The following is a 20,062-nucleotide window of genomic DNA, read 5'->3' on the forward strand; positions in this document are numbered from 1 at the left end:
ATAAGAAATGAAGTATTATATAATCTTATTAGCTGTAGTAATTTGAGTGGCATAAAGTGTTAAGATTAATGAATGTAAATGACGTAACTGGGTTTGTATCTCTCATAGTCAGTCGTCTTTGGTATCATTAAATAATCATTAAAAGAAAAATATTACAAATTATTACTTATGCTCCACGGTTGGTTTTGCAATAGTTTTACCATCCACTCCAGATCCGTAGAGCCACCAACATATCAAACCTTGCAAAACCGAGAACATCGTAAAAGCAAAAAAAGCATAAGACACATTTTCCTTCGTTAAACCACTTTCCATTACCAAAGGTGCAGTGATACCACCAGCACTTGCAAGAGCCAGTATTGCAGAACTACCAAATTTGAAACTCGAGCTACTCCATCCTTTGTCTTGCTGTAATTTCAGAACATAGACTACCATCGGGATTTCAGAAACCGGTCCTAGGGATGTGAGATATAATGCGATCATTCTACCGGCTATGTTTGTCTTGATGAGACCGAGCATTAAGTATCCAATCGCAACCAGCGATAAACCAATAATAATAAAGAGTGGTCTATTTCTAAATCTGTCGCTCCCCCACCCTGAGATCATGGAGCAAATAAGTGTGAAAATGCTGACGGGTATCGTCATAAGCTGGATATTTACGCCGTGAAAACCAAGGTCTTCTATCAATAATGGCAAAAACTGTGAGACCGGTATACTAGCCATCACCATAAGAACTATTTGCAGTGTTAGAAAGATAGCAACTGTATGTATATGACGCACTATACATTATTGTCAGAAACCAAAAGGTGGAATCCTTGAAAACAATCCAGATATCATTAAAGCTTAGTTTAGTTGACTCATTTGAAGCATCCGAGCTAGTGTTTTTTATTTGAGACACTTTCAATCCCTTAATAATAACATCGCGTTCTTCTTCTGATAAAAACGTGGCAGTTTCTGGATTATTAGGCAACAGGAAAAAAGTGACTATTCCAATGAGAACTGATGGAATACCGGTGAGAATAAACAACCATCTCCATCCAGTGAGATGTCCTTTATTGTTAAGATACGAGCACGCGGTTCCGATTAAACCTGAGAATGCACCACTCAGTATGAGTCCATTAAAATAAATTGCAACTCGAAAGGCCTTCTGTTCTTCGGTGTACCATAATCCAAAAATGTAAAACACCGATGGAAAAAATCCAGCTTGCGCGATAGCCAGGAATATTTTATTGGCTACTATTCCCTGAAAATTAGTTGCTGCAGCACCACATATAGTAACTATACCCCATCCAATTGCCAACCTTGTAATATGAAACCTAGGTGAAATGTACTTGAGCAGCAGATTCGATGGTAATTCAAACACGATTGAAACCGCCGTAAGGATCATCACTATATAACTATATCGCTTGTCAGTGATATCCAATTGGTCTTTCATTGAGCCATTCTCGTCGTCATCATTCATTACTAGAGCATTTGGAAAAGAAGTCCTAGTGATGCACAGTAAGAACGAGCTTATCGACAGAATCAGTATAACTCTGACGTCAATTTTACGTAAAGCTCTCTTGTAATGTGCATCATGGACTGATGTATCAGCTTGAGGTACTGATTTCGTATCTTCTAATGATTCAGTTGAATATTCGGATCCTGTTAGGTATGGAGCAAGTTTGATTGGATTAGCAGAAAGGTCATTCTCTGATTTCGTTTCTAGCGCTAGCTTTTCGTTGAGGTGTAAACAGCCATCATCAGCTTCCTGAGGATGCTTTAGTGACATGGTTTACCAGAAAGACAATCGTTCCCTTAAATAAATACTTGAATTTAGGTTGGTATTCGCATACCAGAGAGTTATGAAGATACCAACATTGGGGACGGCGGGGCCCTATAATGGCCTATTTGATATTATTTAGGTTCTGTAAAGCACGGAATAAAATACACTGAAGTTTAGAAGTATGGATGGTTGAGGTACTCTTGAATTAGGACATTATCTACTGCATATTATATGATATCACATCACATAAGTGGTCCGTCTTATATAAGCGGTCCGTAGGTTCCTGAATAAACATTCCTTAAGTCAGCCGTCTACTAAAAGAATGTGGAAGGTATCATCAATCAAATTTTTCATCATGAAGGTAAAACTAAAAACGAAAAAAACAAAACAAATGAAACTAATGATGATATTATGCATTTCTTAAAAGTAATAATAACATAATATAGAAAATTGTTCAGATTGTTCATAAAGTTGTGCGTGAGAAATTTGTTTTGTTGTTGTTTATTAGATTGTCCATAAATAATGCTTTAATAACTTTATAATTTAACCTTTAAATAGATGTGAGAATATCGTCAATGATTGCGTTAATCTCCGCCCTGCGTCCATTTATAGCTTCATTGCCATACTTATCAGCGAGGTCCTGCCTAATTGATTTCTTCGTAATATTATCCAAATCTGCCCTTCCTATTATATCTCTGACTTCAGTTTCTATTTCCTGTGATGACGGTGACTGGATGAGACCGCTACTACTGCTATATCGACTGTCTTCTGGTATATGAGTAGCAGAATGGGTTGGTTGTGGCATGTATCCTTGGGAGAAATTCATCGACATCCGTGGATCGTAGCCACCGTAGAAGCCGCTTGCCCACGCTTGCTGCGACTGTGGATATTGTTGCGGAGCTAAGGAATACATAGATGGTGCATTGTAACCACTGAAATACTGGGATGGCATGGCCGATTGCCTATACATGCTTTGATGAGCAGATGCAGACCGTGGAACTCCCGTCTGATCCAAACCGCCGTACATCGATTGAGGTCCGTATATGCTCACTGTATTTGTTGGCGACGGTGGCCTTGAACCCTTTTGGAATTCATAAATATCGTCACTAGATATGTTAGCTAAGCAATTGCAAAGTTAGAAAAAAAAACCTACCCCTGTTCCCAAAGCTCAGCTTCATACTCTGCCCAAGTTTTAAGCGGTATATTCTTCGGATCGAAATGCCCTTCATCGTGTATAAGCATTTTTCGGCCTTTCTCTCCCGTGATAACGTGTGTTGAACCCCAAGAGAAGTCGTCGAAATGCCAGAACGAATAGAGCGGTAAGAAGAATGAAAACAGCGGAATGGCGCAAATATATACGATCATCCAACCAATTTGCTCCCATTTACGATGCATCAAGAAAATAAGTGCTTGAAGACCATAGATTGCGCAAAGCATAATGATAGAAGTTGTCGGTATAGTCTTGCCCTCAGCGGCTGCCAAATAAATGAGATAAACGATATAAACGACAGTAACTGGTGCTATGATGGTCGATAAGAGATCGATAAAGACAATGAATCTCATAGAGAAACAACAGAAACCACATAGTCTATCCAAGAACAGAAGTTCAGCAAGGTTATGCACTGTTGAGTTGATCCATCTACGTCTCTGGGAGAGCAAGACCTTGATATCATCAGGTGCGACCGTCTGGGCGCGGGCATCTGCCGTGAATTTAGTCTTGAAAAGTGGGAAATGCTTCAACAGAATAGTGGTCAAGTAACGATCCTCACCGAGATGCAAAAGGTTCTTTAGATGAAGTGTGTTAACCACGTTTTCACTATACTCGTCGATAACCTCTGAAGCAATGAAAAGTGGTCTATGTGTGTCGGTTGTACGAAGCCTATAAATTGAGAAACAACCCGGCAGACAAGTTATAGAACCGAAAAGAGATTCGAAAGCCTTGGTAAGATAGTGAGAAATATAATATTCGTAAACCTGGGCCATTGTAACGATCGATTGTTTGGCATTCGCGAGGGATGTTTCACCGCAAAGCGCTAAAATCTTCTTGTCCCTAATGAAAGATGATATGTACATAGACAGTGAATCGGGCTCGACCATAGTATCAGCATCGACAGCTAACATGTACTCGTAGAAATTTGGATTGACACCTATAACGTTCTTGATCTGATGGTATATCTCTAATTCAAGCGGGTTCATAGGCGCATCGAAGTGTACCTTGTTTAGGAACCACATCAAAGCCAATTGAGAATCACGTTTACCTCTGTTACCTGGCCTGCTGCGCTCAGTCGGCTTACCAACCTTGGCAAGCACAATGTATGGCACGACGTGACCGCGACATTCATAAAGACCACTGTAGATTTTACCCATGTTGTGTTGCTTGTTACCTTCACCAATTGAGTGGAAACTGAGTGGTTCGGGGTCATAGTTTGGATCTGCACCAAGAATATCGAGTACAATACGAGGGGTGGTACGATCGTTACCACTGGGTAACGTGTTAACTTTTATAGAAGATTCAGTAAATTCACTAACCTTCCGATAATGTTACCATCGCAAATAACAAAGATAAGTTTACGCTTGTCATCATAACGAAGACAGGCGAGCGAATCAATCGTCCTGCGAAGAGATTCTTCGCCTTCCGTGTATGCTGGTACCTATATCTCGTTAGCTGCATAAAAACTTAATGAAGAATACCTACCTGCATAATAACAAATTTATCATGCTCTTCTGGTTTTCTTCCCCTACCAAAGCTGATAGCAGCCAAGAACTTGAAACCGATGATAACAATCATAAATATCGATAATGCAAGTAAAATATAGTTCGAGAATTTACACGCCGGCGAATTCCTCTTATCAACTTTACCAACAAAGAAGAGATTTCTCAAACATCCCATCTGACGACTGAGGACTGTAGGATCCAGGTCAAGATCTTGTATATATTTCGTGACATCCTCTCCTGAATTCTGTTCAAATATCTGTACGATTGCATCATGCATGAAGTGCGTATCAATTCCGGATGGCGCAACCTCGTTGTCACCATGACCTGGGAACCCGCCATCAAAAGTGATATAAGGTGTCATATCATACACACTTCCGTTTATTATTGCAACATTACTGGAATCGTCAGCCATTTTTGATACTTCCTTGTCAGTCAAACCGACGTGGCCGACACGGTAGTTGTAGCGCATGATGACCATCTGTTCGTAGTACCAATCTGGTCGAGAGTCATTCGTCCATGCCCTAAAGTCGTGATAGTGAGCATTAGGTTCCGATGAACTGGTATTTGATGCATCGAGTCCAACGAGTGGATCAACTGAGCCATCAATACCATTACAAAGCGCTGACACCTGCACTGGCAAAAGATTGGAGACGTCTTTGCCTCCATAATTCCAGAATTCTTTATCATCGATGATTGGAACAGCGCCATGATGAGCACCATACAACTTCGTAAGATCCATAACTTCACCGCGAATACTGACAAACGTGTGGTCAGGTTGCGATTGATGAGTATGACTTGAGATTTCGTTCTGAGAGTAAACACGCTGAGTTGGACAGATAACCGGACCGAGAATAGCGATGACGAAGATAGCGCAAGCACAGACGAACCATATAATTATATTGATGGCAAGCTTCTCCCTCCAGGCTTGTCTGACATCCTGTCTTTTCATTCTACCGAACCATTTGAGGAACGGGGAAGGCACCCACCATGTCAACAACCAGCAGAACGCCACCCATCTCTTCCTAACTGCCGACTCTTTGACTTCCTCTTGTGTTTCTTGTTCGACTTCAAACATGTCTTTTTCATTCAGCATCCGGTCTCTCTCTTTGAGATCCATATTTGAGAACATATTTTGAGATGGTGCATACATCTCTGTACCAATTTGACTTGGGGTATCATAGCCTTCGTATTTTGATTGCCTGTAACCATCGCTATCGTTATAACCGTATGACTTGAATGATTTTCTATCTACGCTTTCATCGTCTGGCATATCTCTTGGTGAGTTTGTAACCAGTGGTAGTGCCACAGTAGAGACATCATGATCACGACTGGCAAATGGATCGTTCATCAACTCACTTGTTGGTGTTGATGGTGACTCCTCGCCTAGAGTGGCGTATGGACCGAATGGATCTGGCGCTGAGATGTAGTCCGCCTCTGACTTCTGATATTTGTTGAACTGACGCTGCTCCTGCTCGTCATATGAACGTATATGATCTTCCAGATGTCTGAAAACATCATGGGTGATGAATACCTGATTGAATAGCGTTAGGGAATAGAGTTAACGGCATCAGAATACTTGCCTTATTAGAACCGATGGTCAGATCGCGCTCTGTCCAAGACATTTTCTCGCGCATATTGATGATCTTTGTCACTGCATCACCCTGCATAATCTCCATTTCGTTGAGTTCATCACTATAACTTTCAACAAACTCATCATGCGTCATGTTGATAGCCCATTCAGCTACAGCCGCTCTCCTAGCTACGGCAGGAATACCCGAAGCACGGATCTGAGCTTTCAAATGACGTGCTTCCAGTTGATTTGGAAGCTGAGCATCATTCGGCGACAAACAGAATACATACCATGGATAGCAATCTTCGAGAGTATCGAAAAGAACATCAGCAGCATTCCTAAATTCAGTCGCTACGCATGTATTGGTATTGGATGGATTTTGCTGATCAAGAACGTCGTCCTCAGGCATATCGCCCAAATCTGTATCATTATTTCTGCGTCTCATAGAAGGGCCGGTACGTCTGGTGGATGGCTTACGCATCGGTCCAACCGATTGCTGGGCTGCTACCAATGTTGTCTCAGATTTTGGATGAAATTGAGTGTTGATTGCATTCGAAGTAAAAAGCGACTTGATAAATGGATTCTCCGAGCCATTTGTCGTTTTGTCATTTGCAACACCACCCTTGAAAAGTGACACGAAATCTGGGTTGAGATTTTCCGTGTTCTTCTCTATCCAGTTTTCAGCTGAGTAGGTAACAGTACCGGCATAATGATTGATCGAGAAAGTTGGATAACCTGAGCGATCTGGTGAGGAGGTCTTAAACTTAGAGTTGTTACCCCAACGCTTATTGAACGCCTCTACCATTGTGTTGTCGTTCTTCTTTGGTGCACGCTTAGCTTGGTCATCCATAATGTGGATTAAACCACCTTGCTTCGCGCCTAGAAGACGTAGAACATCGGCATTGTCATATTCTGAGAATGAAACCGGTGGACTGATCTTACTTATACCCTCAAGCTTGTGCTCCTCATACGGGCGCGTAAAGACGTGCTCAAAAATCCAATTCTGTAGACGCTCATTGAGGTAGTTGACGCAGAATTGATCGACAGAATTACCGCGATGACCAGTACTTGGCACATTTTGGAAACCAGGTAAATCGAGGAAAGAAATATAAGTTGAGAAGTCGTCTTTGCAAAGATGTTGATTGATGTGTTCGATGATCCAGCTGAAAAGAAGCGAGTAAAGAGAGCGGGCAAGATCATCACGATTGGCGGCTGCTCCGTCTACATCCAAGAATACAGTACATACATCCTTTTTAACGAGTTTGGTACGATAAGAAAGGACACCTTCGAGGGAGTCTGGATGTATGCCTAAAAACTCTGAAACTATATCAAGTACTTCTACGTTCTTTACTACCGCTGCATCTGCGTTTCTTGAATGGTCGATTGTGAATTCTAAGTTACCGAGGTGCAAAATGGCAGTGACGAGCTGACAAATTTGTGCTACGTGACGCTTTGAGAAGCCAGCAGACTTGAAAGCATTCTTTAGTTGACTGAAACGTGCTGCATCCTCTCCGTTTTTAGCGCCAACAAGTGGACCACTACGTCTTCTGATAGCACCAGAAGTATAGCGATAAGCACCAACGTCTTGAAGTTTTAAATACTGGCGTTCCTCATCACTAGCACCTGCAGTGAGATAGTAGAAAATGTGGTAGTTGCGCTCTCCTGGAGGTGGACTGACCACTCTTGAACGTTCGAAGTAGTACTCGAGTGTTTTGGCACCGTACAACCTCCCGCGATCTGAGAACTGCAACTCTGTGTATTTACCGAAGCGGGATGCATTTGGATTGTGCAGCGTTTTCGCATTACCGAAAGCTTCTAAGACAAACTCAGCTGAGGGAATTTGATCACCAAGCTTGTGTCCTTTCTTTCCTGGTGGTGGGAGGGATAAATCAATGATAGTACGAGTAGCTAGCCTCCTCAACTCAGATTTACCTGAGCCAGTTTCACCGCTTTTTTTAGTTAGTCAAAATATGCGGACGGAATGTTATGGTAACTTACTTGAGGATGATATTGTTGTCCTTTGAAGACCTACGCATGTAATAGTAGGCATCTGCAGCTAATTGGAATATATGTGGTCCCAATCTTACGTGTTTGTCTGTCTGTCTATATTCTAAAGCGTAATCATGCAGCACTTTATCAGAGTTTAAAGGGATATATTTAAGCGGATTCAATGCCACGATAGAAGATGTCCCTAGCCTGGTGTATATCTGATCTCCTAGGAAGCGATCTCTGAGATAGCTCAGTACAGCGTCGTCTGAGGTGTCGCGGAGTTTTGATATGTCGTCCATATTGTTGGACATGATGGTGTACTCAAACGGTGCGCCCACGGCTGACTTTTCTCTTGTCGTGGTCGTTTGCTAGAAAGCTGGAAACAAGATTTAGAGCATTCCAGTCAGAAATTTTTAATCATTTATTATAAATCTACATAAAACAAATAAATATGTGGCTAATTCCCGCTACTAGCCCTGCCGCCAAATCCAGGGTTTGGTTCGTCCTGGTAAGACATTCAGTGAGCGCGCGAAATGAGCGCGTCTACTAACCTTTCGTATCGATATCTTGATCCCTTGACTAGCGAAACACTGTATGTCTGTCTGATTGTGTATATACAGTATACAATATACTTACCTTTGACAGTGCCGTGCTGGATGTCATCCCTGGGAATCTGACAGACAGTTAGCAAACTGTCAAAAATACAATTATCTCACTTTTTAGGAGAATATACTTGAAATGCGTCCGATGTTTCTTGTGTCACAATACTCTGGTTGTTCTTCCCAGATATTAGCCTGGAATTGGTGAGACGACAAACAAACACGCAGGATTGGACCCACGCTTCAATGTCTACTAAACTGAATCGTAACGTAAAGCTGTAATGGTATTAGATGGTGTATTTATCGACTATCACACATACACTCCTTCTACCCTGACGGACAAATCCTACCACTGTGAGAAGACACTTTAAGGAACGTAAACTCACCTGAAAACAAAAGAATATTCCCTGATTGTTCTCCATATCTCTCAAACGTGTGCCCTCCGCTGTGAGGCTTCCAAGAAGATTCCTGATTGGTTTGTCACTCGTCAATGACGCCTGTGTCGTGTTTGCTGCCTGCGTGGCTGTTGTTGAATTATATACATAAGCGCAGGATTCCAGACCCCGGGAGTCGAAGATTTCCACTTGTACTAATAGATGGTGTGGTATAATATCCCTGGTCTGATTAGCAGATCCACTATGACGATATTAGACGCACTTTTCAGGTAACTCAGTCTCTGAGCCATCACTGTGTGTTTCATATGCTCTAGCTTTCACTACAGGTGGTGGATCTATCGGTCTTCTATCCTTCTCGCCGAAGCCACACAATCTGGAACGTATGGGCTGTTGTACGATATCTAATGAGTATCTAGACATTATAAGATGTACTATAGTGCTATACTAGCTTATTACCTTATATTCCTGCCAGCAAACTGACCCTGCCTATAGTTCCTCATGGTAGCGTTTATAGAGATGTTAAGAAGATCGACGGAAATAAAACAGAGCTAGCGGGAGATGAACACAATATCATAAATGTGGAGGATCGTAGGGCATTACAACTCTCGGGATCTCCCAATTTGTCGATAGTACATCTACATCATACATACTATTAGCGATCTTAGTATATGGAAGACGGACCCCCGGTCTACGAGATCTGACTTGATTCGGAAGCCTTCGCTTCTAACCGGTCATGTTTGTCGTTCGGAAAAGTTAGGAAGTCGTCATAGTCATAACGTCTGTGTGACACACTCTCTTCAACTCAAACAACAATGTCACAAGAGGATCAAGAATTCAATCAACAAGTTAAAGAACTGCAGCAGTTCTTTACCGTATGTAGCATCTCTCACCCCTTTGATAACAATATAACGTCACACACAGCTGCCGAGATTCAACAAAACTGTTAGACCATACACAGCAGCCCAAGTCGTCAGCAAGCGCGGTACTATCGATCAGCAATACCCGTCAGATCTGCTAGCAAAGAAACTATGGAAAATTTTAGAGCATAAGGCCAGCACGGGCGGAACTAGCCATACATACGGTGCACTCGACCCTGTACAAGTCACTCAAATGGCAAAGTACCTCGAGACTGTATACGTAAGTGGCTGGCAATCATCCTCAACCGCGTCCTCGACGAACGAACCGGGTCCTGACCTTGCAGACGTAAGTATTATTTTGACTTCTCCTTAGCTTCTAACGGCTCTCAGTATCCATATGACACTGTTCCTCGCAAGGTTGAGCATCTCTTCCAAGCCCAGCTCTTCCACGACAGGAAGCAAAGACATCAACGTTTGTCTCTTCCTGCAAACCAACGAGGCCCAGCAGTAGATTATCTGCGCCCAATTGTAGCTGACGCAGACACTGGTCACGGTGGTCTCTCAGCCACGATGAAACTCGCCAAGCTCTTTGTCGAGAAGGGCGCAGCGGGAATTCACATCGAAGATCAAGCACCTGGTACCAAGAAATGTGGCCATATGGCTGGAAAGGTTTTGGTTCCTATCCAGGAGCAAATTAATCGCCTGATTGCGATTAGATTCCAATTCGATATAATGGGCGTCACTAATCTTATCGTATCTCGCACTGACTCTGAAGCTGCAACATTGATCACCACGAATGTAGACGAGCGTGACCATGCTTTCATCCTCGGTGCGACTAACCCTAGTGTTGGTTCACTCGTCGATGTTATGCGTCAAGCTGAGCTCGCTGGTGCCACTGGCCCAGCTCTCGAGAAGATAGAATCTGATTGGATTGCGCAAGCAGGTTTGAAGAAATACAGTGAAACACTCGCTGATGCACTCCGTCAAAATCATGTCAATGAAAACAGTATCAAAAACTTTTTGAAGGAAGCCCACTTCAGTAGTCGCCATAAAACACTTGAGCTTGCTCATAAAACTGGTCTTCCAACTACGGTTAACGTTTTCTGGGATTGGGACGCACCACGTGTTCGTGAGGGTTATTACCGTTACCAGGGTGGCACGCAATGTGCAGTCAACAGAGCTATTGCATTCGCACCATACTGTGATCTAATCTGGATGGAGGTGAGAGGTTAATTTACTTCCCAATGCAATTTTTAACAATTCCCAGACAAAAGATCCTAAACTGGCCCAAGCGAAGGAATTTGCCAGTGGTGTTAGAGCAGCTCATCCAAATCAATGGCTTGCTTATAACCTCTCGCCGTCCTTCAATTGGGATGCAGCAGGTCTGAGTCCGAAGGATATGCAAGCTTTCGTTTGGGAACTAGGTAAACTCGGTTTCGTATGGCAGTTCATCACACTCGCTGGTCTCCACTCGAATGCTTACATTTCAGACAACTTTGCCAAGCATTTCGCGAAGGAAGGCATGAAAGCTTACGTAGAGCAGATACAAAGGAAGGAGCGTGAGATTTCATGTGATGTTCTAACACATCAGAAATGGTCTGGTGCTGAATATGTATGTGACAAGTTATTTGCTAGATTTATCTAACACTCTACTCCAGATTGATGATCTTCTTTCGACCATACAAGGTGGTGTATCTTCAACAGCTAGCATGGGCAAAGGAAACACTGAAGCACAGTAAGCGTTTCTTCTATGTGACTTATTTATGCTAACAGAACGCTAGATTTGCGCAACCATCTAAACTCTAATAAAATGACTAACTTTATCCTGTAACGATTTTTTCCTTTGTAGCATCATATGTATGTTAGTAAGTACATAAAATAATCGTGATTATCTTCATTAATATCGTTAAAAAGTTGCCTAACGATGTTGCTGAGATCATGGCAAATAAGCTTTAAGTTCCTCGTGAAGCCATTCGCGGAGGTCTTTAATAAGAGATGGATCATCTGTGCGCTTGTCCGCTTTGCCTTCACGCGCCCATGGAATACCGTAATAGCGTACTTTTAGCTCATAGCGAACGGATGAAGACAGAGACTCACAATTCCTTTGGTATCCTTTGTGACTGTACCTAAATAAAGCTGAGTGAGTGCACCAAGATGGCTAGGGTAAAGCATCAAATTAAATATAGCTGTTTTCCAGGCAGGGAAATCAACGTAACGTTGCAACTCAGTCTGGAGACCACCAGGATGACAGCTACTATGACTGACATTTGGCTGCTCCTCGTTGAGTATATTAGAAATAACGGTATTACCGATCTTAGAATAACCGTACAATTCCCATGGATCGAGTTTCCTGTTGCTACGTCTCTTTTCGCCGTCTCTGAGCACATCGAAATCAATGCCACGCGGGTGCTTAGTAAGTGCTTGCATGAGTGATGAGGTGTGTACTACGCGAGCAGTTTCACCAGTTTTGCTGTAATTGTCTAGAGCAGGGAAAAGAAGGCGTGTGAGGAGATAGTGAGACATTACATTTGTCTGGAATTGAATATCGTAGCCTTGTTTACCAAACATATCAATAGGAGCTACCATAACACCCGCATTGTTGAATAATATAGCAAGTTTGGTTTCTTTCTTCAAAAAATCTTCAGCGGCTGACTTTACAGACTCAAAATCAGAGAGGTCGACGAAAAAGGGTTTGGCAGTTTTTCCAGTCTGGACTTTGAGTTCGTCTATGGCAGCGTTGAGCTTATCATCGGATCTTCCACCGATGTAGACGTCAGCGTTATGTTGCATGAGTGCTCTAGCTGTATCTTTACCAATACCAGACGTGGCACCAGTGACTGGAGGTTGTTAGGTTGTAATAAAAGTGAGATATACAACTCACCAATCACTGTTTTCCCGGTGAGATCTGGAATGTCTTCAGTGGACCATTTAGATGCAGGTGGGAAACTTTGGGTATAGAAGTTATAAGCACTCTTTGGGAGTACTTTAGAGAGAATACAGTCTAACATCTTGTTATTCGTTGATATTGTAGCCCGTGATGGATGTTTGGGTAGAGGACGTAAGCGAATATAAATCATACCAAGGGACCCGATCTGATCGTCTGGAATCTAGGGGAACATTCCTGGACTAATACATTTGGAGGTTCATAGTGCTTATCTACAAGTAACTGATTTCAGAGGGCGTAGATAATCAATCAACCGACCATAGTCTTCGATGGAAATAGTACACGCCATTGAACCCTCGCCAAACAAAATAGATAAAGCTTGTATGTAGTTATTGCATATACATTCTAGTAGTGCGCATCGTAGAAGATTGTTCCATATCCTCGTCGTTGTGAGGACGTAGACTGTGAGCAAGGACAACAGCTTAGCAGTCTAGAATATAATAACTGGAGGATAATAAAATCTAGTGACCTTCTCTAATAAAAAATTCCCTTCGTATCCATCTTTGTAGTATACACTCAAGATGTCTACACTCGAGTTATACTGGCCATTAGCGTCTAGTAAAACTTCTGAGAGACTAAAAGCTAGTACAGATCTACTTAAACTTTTATTGCAATTCCAGCAAGATTTTACACCGATAGAAGACGAGAACGACGACGAAGACGCTGATAACAGCCAGGATGAGGATGAGAAGGAGGATAAATCTGAAGTTAAATCTATAGAGACTTGGATAGAGAGAAGACACGCACCAGATGTCTCATACGCCATAAAACGTCTGATTAGAGGTCTGTCTTCTCCAAGGGAATATTCTCGCGTTGGATTTGCTGTTACGCTTACAAAAGTGAGTACATTATAATCTATACACTCTTCTAATCATTTGTAGTTACTTTCAAATCTGCCTCTAATCGAGTTATCGCACATTCTTCCATTAGTAAAGCACCACACAGAACCAGTAGGAAACATCAAAGGATCTGAGGAGAGAGACTTGATATTCGGTAGATTATTCGGTATACAAGCACTCATTGACTCAGGATTGATCGTCAAACAATCAACAACTCTTGAAGATTTCAAGCAAATTATCATCAACCTCACTGATCTAGGAAGATCGAAGGTCTGGCTTAAGGAAGCTACAGGATGGACTACTCTCAATGCCTTAAAGCAAGTTACAAAGAATAAAGTATCTTGGTTAGCAGACGCTGTTAATGTAACCCTTGATATTCTTTTCCAAGGTGAAGAAAAAGATATTTGGGGTCCAGAAAAGTTGGGTATTTTACTTTGGTTAGAAGCAAACCATAAGGTACGCTAAACTCTTCGTTCTCCCCACTTCTTCTGACCCGTATTGAAGGATATCGATTACGTACCACACGTTCAGCCAATTTTCAAGCATCCTTTACCACTTGCTTCACAAAATCTGACTGTTTTAGCTCGCGTTTTGAGAGAAGCTTCAGCTGATGTTGAGAAAGCAAACCCTGGTTCAGGTGTATGGAAACCTCAATTACATTGGATTTGGCCACAAATTTTAGATATTTATTTCTCAGATCAACAAAACGACGCATACAAATCACGCGCACCATTTCAAGAATTTTATAGACATTGCATAGATGAATCATTATTCCAATCAAACATCTCACCTCAACGCAAATACTGGGGTTTCTCCGTCTTCAGTTTGGCTTTACCACGTTTGACTGTTGAAGATCTGGGCTCATTGTTCACACCAAATTTCATGCGCACTTGGATCAATAACCTCCGCGGTGAGGATAGATTACTTCACAAGGCAGCTATGAAAATTGCCCAAGAATTGCAGCCACTTATTGCACAAAATCCTGAATTAGGTTTACCACTTATTTTACAACTCCTTGGTAAACATGGTAGTGCAAACTTTGACAAATTGACCGGAACAAAGACTGTCGCAAATATCTTAACATCAATGACTGCTGATGGTGTAACCCAATATGTTGAACATATTCGTCAATATATCCACGGTGAATCATCAGATATCAAGCAACGTAAATGGGCATTAGATCAATTGTTATCACTCATTCGTAATTCTCAAATCCCACATAGCGATGAATGGATCTGGAGTGTATTGGAATGCTTCACATTAAATGGTATTTTCATACCTCGTAAAGCTTCATCAAAGTCTAAACATGAAATACTCAAGAATCCACCTCAACCACCACTTTCAGACACTGACAGGGCGACAGCTCGCTCCCACATGCTCTCAACTTTGGCTGAACTATCAAAGACTCCGGATGCGAAGAAATTAGTCGGTGTGACCAAAGATGGTGAGCTCTGGGTGAAAAGGGTATACGACCTCATCACATCTGTCGAGAAAGACAAGAACGTCAGCAAGGCTATACAATATGAAGATGAAGTGATATCCGCTCGTAAAGAGGCATTGGATAGCTTAAGCAAAGTCAACAAGAAAGGAAAGGGATCGGAAGTCCGTCATCACGCTTACGAACTCTTATTATTGAGTGTCATTCTTCAATCATATGATAATATTGATGGTATTTCTGATGTTTTGGAAGAATTAGCTAGTGCTTCTTCAATGTTATTCGCTGCTAAGTCACCGAAGAAAAACAAGAAAGCTGCAACTGAAGAAGAAGGCGAAGAGCCATCAGCAGTTGCCGTACTTGTTGATGTTTTAGTATCATTACTTGAGCGTTCGTCAGTCTTCTTACGTACTATGGCCATCAACGCTTTCACTGCATTTACATCCGAAGTCGACGAGGAAGCATTGGAGATGATTCTTGGTCAACTCACTTCACAACCTGGCGATGAAGGTGTAGAAGATGAGGAGATGGAAGAGGGTGAAGGCGAAGGTGACGATGATGAAGATCAAGGAGATGATGAAGAAGAAGCAGAAGATGAAGTTGCCTCTGAGATGAGTGATGATGACAACGAAGATGATATCAATGAAGCTGTCGATCCAGAATTTGAGCGCAAATTAGCTAAAGCTTTAGGACAGCCTATGTCTGACGATGAAGACGACGATAGTATGGAACAAGATGAAGATGTAGATAATGGCGATGACATGACCGATGAGCAAATGATGATGCTTGACGACCAACTCGCTGAGATCTTCAAATCTAGAGTTGGAGACAAGAAAGCTAAGCAGGGTGCTCAACGTGAAGCTCAACATGCTAAGAACAGACTGATAGACTTGTTAGATGTTTACGCTAAGAAGCAATCATCCAATTCATTGGTCTTGAAACTTATACTTCCACTTTTGGAGATCGTCATCAACGCTGGTTTGACTGAGCAACAACTCTCATCTAAAGCTACTTCAATTCTTAAGCAACGTTTGGCTAAAGCTAAGGATATCCCAACATCTAAGCTCAACGAGGAGGAGCTTTTGGGTATATTCGAAGAAATACATAATGTCGCTAGAAAATCAAGAACGAGTGATATTTTGACAACTTGCAACCAATTATCTTTATACTTATTTAGAGTCATTACATCAAATTACAGCGATAAACCAGCTGAATCTAAAGCTAAGGAAATTTACATCTCAAGTTGGAAGGACTTTAGTAATAGAAAGCACACACGCTTGAACCCAACTATATTCACTGACTACATTCGTCGTTACCCAGTTCAATCATTTAGCTTGTTGGATGAATTCTTGCATACAGCTATTGATGGTCAAGCAACGAATAGCTATAGACAGATACAATCATTGACAATGTTACAAACCCTCTTCGGACAACATAAACAATTGGTGAGGATTTTTTTCTTAACTGAAAAGGTAGCTAACATTCATAATTTAGGTTGATGTTGGAAAGAAGGACGAAATACTTAAATCCATACCAAAGATCAGACAAGGTGTCTACTCATTCGTTGTAACATCCTGTGAATCAAAGGACAAGACGAACGCCAGCAAACTGAAGGAGGTATTCAAATGTGCGTTAGCTTTGGTAAGGATCCAAAAGAAGATTACAGATGGTCCTGTCGAAGAAGATTGGGATGTTACAACATTACAATCGATTATAACTACTTTGGGTTCAATTGATAAATTCAAAGGTGTTCAATCATTGGCACAGCAGCTCAATGCTCTCGTTTCACAATCACAATCTAAGCCACAATCGAAGAAGCGTAAGTCAAGCGTGAATGGAAACCTTGAGCAAGAGCAAAACAAGAAAAACAAACAGAAGCAGTAGACATTTTATTTCACTTTATTATAACATCGTAAAAAGTATAAAATCGTAAAAAATGTACAACTAAATTAATTCATTATTTATCCATAAAATAAGTGTGGTTTAATGAAAAGGATTAGGATGAACACGCTCCTTTGCAAGCTGGTCAAGTTGCCTCCTATATTCCTTATCCTCTTCTACTTCACGTTGCTATAATAATCATTAGTGTTTGTTTGCTTATAAAACCACACTCACTCGTTTCTCCTCAGCTTGTTGTTCCCTGTGTTGATTGCGTAATCTCTCACGTTCTTCTAAATAGCTATGGAAAGTAGTCTTTGATCGACCTTCAGTTGATAAATTGATAGCACTCGGTTGGGTATTGGTCATCTTCTCCCTAGCCATTCTCTTTCGGTTTTCGAAATTTCTCTTAGATTTCTCATGAAGTTCACTGAAATTTGGCATATCACTACTGTGGAATTCCCGTTGATCTTTCTCAAACTGTCTCCATTGTTTGACGCGATTTTTGAATCTTTCAGAATGCAACTGGTGTCTCTCATCCGATTGGAAATTGAATGTCTTTAATTCTATATTAGTTATTAAGTTGTTGGGCGTCATAGACCGTCTCAGCTTTTCCCTCTGCTCTTCCATTGTCCTGATTGACTCAAGTCTATGAGATTTCGTAGGTGATGGGAATACAGCATTTCGTTTACGTCGCTTGCTAGGTGATGGGTTGGATATTGCTGGTGCACCTCGCTTCAAGGAGTCCGCATAGTCACGTTGTCTCTCTCTAGCTGTCTTACCATCAACCCTGAGTGGACTACTTGTGGATTGTGTTGGTATTATTCGACGATGACGAATGTTCTTATTGAGGTATGGTGATTGGTATGATTTCTATTATTTCTGTTAATAGGGTGTATAAAAAGATGAACACTCACTTTAATTGGTGACTTAGTTTTACGAGCTCGTGGACCACCAGTGGCAAAATTGAAGGCAATCGGTATAGTTGTTTTGTTTTGACTGCGTTGGGCATCCCTTTGGCGTCTCGCGAATAGATCGTCTTTATTTGGTTCTGCTTGAGTAGACGCTTTGCGTTTCCCTTTTTGATCGACAGTAGTTTTAGACGTCTGCACTGAAGGTTCATGTCTATTAATTTGTTTTTCTCTGATTGGACGTCTGGATCTAGTACCATTGTCATTACCATCTGATTCATCAACCAATATGCCCAACTGAGCAATAACTTCTTCACGCTCTAGCTCTTCTCTGGCTAGCCTGTATTCTTCTTCACGAGCAGCATCTTCTGCAGCTTCAGCTTTCTCCCTTGCAAGTGCAACCTCTTTGGCTTTCTGAGCAGCGACTTTAGCTTGACGTTTCTTGTGAGTTTCTGCACGTTCTTCGTCTTGCTGCTGCTTTTTCCGTTGGAGGTCGCGACGTTTGGCTTGTTCGTCCTCACGTTTAGCTCTTTCACGGAGTCGGTGCTGCTCCTCTCGGGTGGCTTTATCTCTCGCTTCTAGCTCCTTCCTAGCTGCGATAGCTGCTAGCTCTTCGCGATGGAGCCTCTCAGCATGTTCACGTTGTTTAGCTTCACGATCTTTCACTCGCTTGACTTGCTCTTCACGCTCTTTGGCGACGTGAGCAGCCTTTTCGGCTTCTTCTTGAAGTAGTCTTTCTTGTTCTTGTTTTGCTCTTTCCTTAGCTTCACGCTGCTTTTGTTCTCTTTCTTTGGTCCTTTGGAGAGCTTTCTCTTCGCGTTGTTTAGCTAAGAGTGCTGCCTCTTCTTCCTTCTGCTTAGTCAGACGAAGTGCTGCTTCCTCCTTTTGTTTAGCTATACGAGCAGCTTCTTCTCTCTTTTGTTGTGCAAGTCTTGTGGCTTCTTCCTTTTCCTTTGCTAGGCGAGCGGCCTCTTCCTCTCGTTGTTTAGCTACCCGAGCTGCTTCTTCTTTCTTTTGTTGTGCAAGTCGCGAGGCTTCTTCTTCTTCTCTTTCTTTCGCTAAACGTGCTGCCTTCTCTTCTTTCTCTTTAGCCAGACGGTCAGCTTCGTCTCTCCTTTGCTGCTCTTCTCTCTCTTTAGCCACACGTGCAGCTTCTTCTTCACGTTGTTTGCGCTCTTCAGCTAGGCGAGCTTCTTCAGCAGCCTTCTCCCTCGCTATCCTAGCTTCATTCTCTTGTCTTTCTATAGTCAAACGAGCTCGTTCGAGTTCTTTCTCTTTTGCTATACGAGCCTCATATTCTGCTTTCTCTTTGATTTTGCGAGCTTCCTCTTCTTGTCTCTCTTTCGCGAGTTGAGCGGCCTCGGCTTCTTTAGCCTGCCTTTCACGCTCCCTTTTGATTCGAAGTTCGTCTCTCCTTTTCGCTTCTGCTTCTTTCTCTTTAGCGATGCGTTCGGCCTCTACGCGGGCAGCTTCTTCCTCTTTAGCCTGCCTAGCGAGTTTGATTTCTTCACGTCTTTTCGCAGCCTCCTCGCGTCTCCGACTGGCTTCGATTTCTCTAGATTGACGCTCCTGTTCGAGTTTTTGTGCTTTCTCTTTCGCTTCTCTTTCCTTTGTCAACTTGAGTTCAGCCTCAATTTTCTCTCTAGATAGGCGCTCGGTTTCTCTTCTCTTTAGGGTCTCTCGGCGTCTCTTTGCTGCGAGTTCGCGTTCGTGTTGGTCCCTCGCTCTCCTTTCATCCTCTACTCGTTGAGCTTCCTGACGAGCAGCCTCCTCCCTGAGTAAGCGTGCTTCTTCCCGCTTTTTAGCGGCGTTGAGACGCTCCTGTTTGAACTTCTCCTGCTCTATTCTCGCCTGTTTTGATTTCTCGAACGCGATTTCGTTTAACCTTTGTTGTTCTTGTTCTAGTCTTTGATAATTCTCGTTGGTATTTCTAAGGATAGCGCTATCGAGTACTTTGTCAACGTTTGATTGGTTATTAAAGACTTCTGGTCTGTTCAATGGCCGGGATATCGACTTATCAATTCTCCTTTTCTCTCTCTTTGGAGATCGCGTGGATATTGAAGGAGAGTCTAGTAGATTGTTCTGTAGTTCATTATTAAAAGTCATATCTAGTAAATTATCATTGTTGTTGTTTATCTCTAGATTTATTGATTCATCCATCTCAGAGA

At 42.1% G+C, this 20,062-nt stretch overlaps 7 protein-coding genes across 7 annotated transcripts; 2 read left to right on the forward strand and 5 right to left on the reverse strand.

The window, feature by feature from the left end:
• Window positions 1-65: 65 nt before the first annotated feature.
• Window positions 66-2,114, reverse strand: WALSEDRAFT_53254 (MFS general substrate transporter; the record flags this gene model as incomplete). The annotated part of the gene is made up of 3 exons (XM_006955988.1): window positions 778-2,114; window positions 250-731; window positions 66-116 (listed from the first exon to the last, which is right to left on the reverse strand). The coding sequence occupies exons 1-3, from the start codon at window positions 1,766-1,768 to the stop codon at window positions 66-68; spliced, it is 1,524 nt and encodes a 507-aa protein (XP_006956050.1). The 5' UTR covers window positions 1,769-2,114.
• A 115-nt stretch (window positions 2,115-2,229) lies between these two features.
• Window positions 2,230-8,373, reverse strand: Chs3p (chitin synthase 8). Its single transcript, XM_006955989.1, has 6 exons — window positions 8,046-8,373; window positions 6,058-7,996; window positions 4,458-6,008; window positions 4,292-4,413; window positions 2,916-4,244; window positions 2,230-2,868 (listed from the first exon to the last, which is right to left on the reverse strand). Exons 1-6 carry the CDS (start codon window positions 8,345-8,347, stop codon window positions 2,313-2,315), a joined length of 5,799 nt encoding a protein of 1,932 aa, XP_006956051.1. The 5' UTR covers window positions 8,348-8,373; the 3' UTR covers window positions 2,230-2,312.
• Window positions 8,374-8,493: 120 nt separating this feature from the next.
• Window positions 8,494-9,450, reverse strand: WALSEDRAFT_62056 (hypothetical protein; the record flags this gene model as incomplete). The annotated part of the gene is made up of 8 exons (XM_006955990.1): window positions 8,494-8,541; window positions 8,588-8,626; window positions 8,673-8,709; window positions 8,753-8,830; window positions 8,876-8,911; window positions 8,956-8,981; window positions 9,022-9,250; window positions 9,293-9,450. The coding sequence occupies 8 exons, from the start codon at window positions 9,448-9,450 to the stop codon at window positions 8,494-8,496; spliced, it is 651 nt and encodes a 216-aa protein (XP_006956052.1).
• Window positions 9,451-9,842: 392 nt separating this feature from the next.
• On the forward strand, window positions 9,843-11,626 carry WALSEDRAFT_26918 (isocitrate lyase; the record flags this gene model as incomplete). The annotated part of the gene is made up of 5 exons (XM_006955991.1): window positions 9,843-9,902; window positions 9,952-10,233; window positions 10,278-11,108; window positions 11,155-11,499; window positions 11,546-11,626. The coding sequence occupies 5 exons, from the start codon at window positions 9,843-9,845 to the stop codon at window positions 11,624-11,626; spliced, it is 1,599 nt and encodes a 532-aa protein (XP_006956053.1).
• A 113-nt stretch (window positions 11,627-11,739) lies between these two features.
• WALSEDRAFT_30940 (NAD(P)-binding protein) lies at window positions 11,740-12,953 on the reverse strand. The gene is made up of 3 exons (XM_006955992.1): window positions 12,769-12,953; window positions 11,985-12,724; window positions 11,740-11,937 (listed from the first exon to the last, which is right to left on the reverse strand). Exons 1-3 carry the CDS (start codon window positions 12,893-12,895, stop codon window positions 11,824-11,826), a joined length of 981 nt encoding a protein of 326 aa, XP_006956054.1. The 5' UTR covers window positions 12,896-12,953; the 3' UTR covers window positions 11,740-11,823.
• A 388-nt stretch (window positions 12,954-13,341) lies between these two features.
• WALSEDRAFT_56041 (hypothetical protein) lies at window positions 13,342-17,862 on the forward strand. Its single transcript, XM_006955993.1, has 5 exons — window positions 13,342-13,670; window positions 13,713-14,126; window positions 14,175-16,550; window positions 16,600-17,175; window positions 17,221-17,862. Exons 1-4 carry the CDS (start codon window positions 13,353-13,355, stop codon window positions 16,987-16,989), a joined length of 3,498 nt encoding a protein of 1,165 aa, XP_006956055.1. The 5' UTR covers window positions 13,342-13,352; the 3' UTR covers window positions 16,990-17,175; window positions 17,221-17,862.
• Window positions 13,739-20,059, reverse strand: WALSEDRAFT_59164 (hypothetical protein). Its single transcript, XM_006955994.1, has 5 exons — window positions 17,901-20,059; window positions 17,221-17,856; window positions 16,600-17,175; window positions 14,175-16,550; window positions 13,739-14,126 (listed from the first exon to the last, which is right to left on the reverse strand). The coding sequence occupies exons 1-3, from the start codon at window positions 20,052-20,054 to the stop codon at window positions 17,089-17,091; spliced, it is 2,877 nt and encodes a 958-aa protein (XP_006956056.1). The 5' UTR covers window positions 20,055-20,059; the 3' UTR covers window positions 13,739-14,126; window positions 14,175-16,550; window positions 16,600-17,088.
• Window positions 20,060-20,062: the final 3 nt, after the last annotated feature.

The sequence above is a fragment of the Wallemia mellicola genome (assembly GCF_000263375.1).
Source record: "Wallemia mellicola CBS 633.66 unplaced genomic scaffold WALSEscaffold_1, whole genome shotgun sequence".
Taxonomy (NCBI): Eukaryota; Fungi; Basidiomycota; class Wallemiomycetes; order Wallemiales; family Wallemiaceae; genus Wallemia; species Wallemia mellicola.

Coding starts and splice junctions, on each gene's coding strand:
- Chs3p (XM_006955989.1), bottom strand. CDS start 8,347: ATGTCCAACAATATGGACGACATATCAAAACTCCGCGACACCTCAGAC. Junction 6,009..6,057: donor TGACCATCGGTTCTAATAAG/GCAAGTATTCTG, acceptor CTATTCAATCAG/GTATTCATCACCCATGATGT. Junction 4,414..4,457: donor ATAAATTTGTTATTATGCAG/GTAGGTATTCTT, acceptor AACGAGATATAG/GTACCAGCATACACGGAAGG.
- WALSEDRAFT_56041 (XM_006955993.1), top strand. CDS start 13,353: ATGTCTACACTCGAGTTATACTGGCCATTAGCGTCTAGTAAAACTTCT. Junction 13,671..13,712: donor TTGCTGTTACGCTTACAAAA/GTGAGTACATTA, acceptor AATCATTTGTAG/TTACTTTCAAATCTGCCTCT. Junction 16,551..16,599: donor TCGGACAACATAAACAATTG/GTGAGGATTTTT, acceptor TTCATAATTTAG/GTTGATGTTGGAAAGAAGGA.
- WALSEDRAFT_59164 (XM_006955994.1), bottom strand. CDS start 20,054: ATGGATGAATCAATAAATCTAGAGATAAACAACAACAATGATAATTTA. Junction 17,857..17,900: donor AAACTAAGTCACCAATTAAA/GTGAGTGTTCAT, acceptor CAGAAATAATAG/AAATCATACCAATCACCATA. Junction 17,176..17,220: donor AACAAGCTGAGGAGAAACGA/GTGAGTGTGGTT, acceptor TGATTATTATAG/CAACGTGAAGTAGAAGAGGA.
- WALSEDRAFT_30940 (XM_006955992.1), bottom strand. CDS start 12,895: ATGTTAGACTGTATTCTCTCTAAAGTACTCCCAAAGAGTGCTTATAAC. Junction 12,725..12,768: donor CACCGGGAAAACAGTGATTG/GTGAGTTGTATA, acceptor AACAACCTCCAG/TCACTGGTGCCACGTCTGGT. Junction 11,938..11,984: donor CAAAGGATACCAAAGGAATT/GTGAGTCTCTGT, acceptor AAAGTACGCTAT/TACGGTATTCCATGGGCGCG.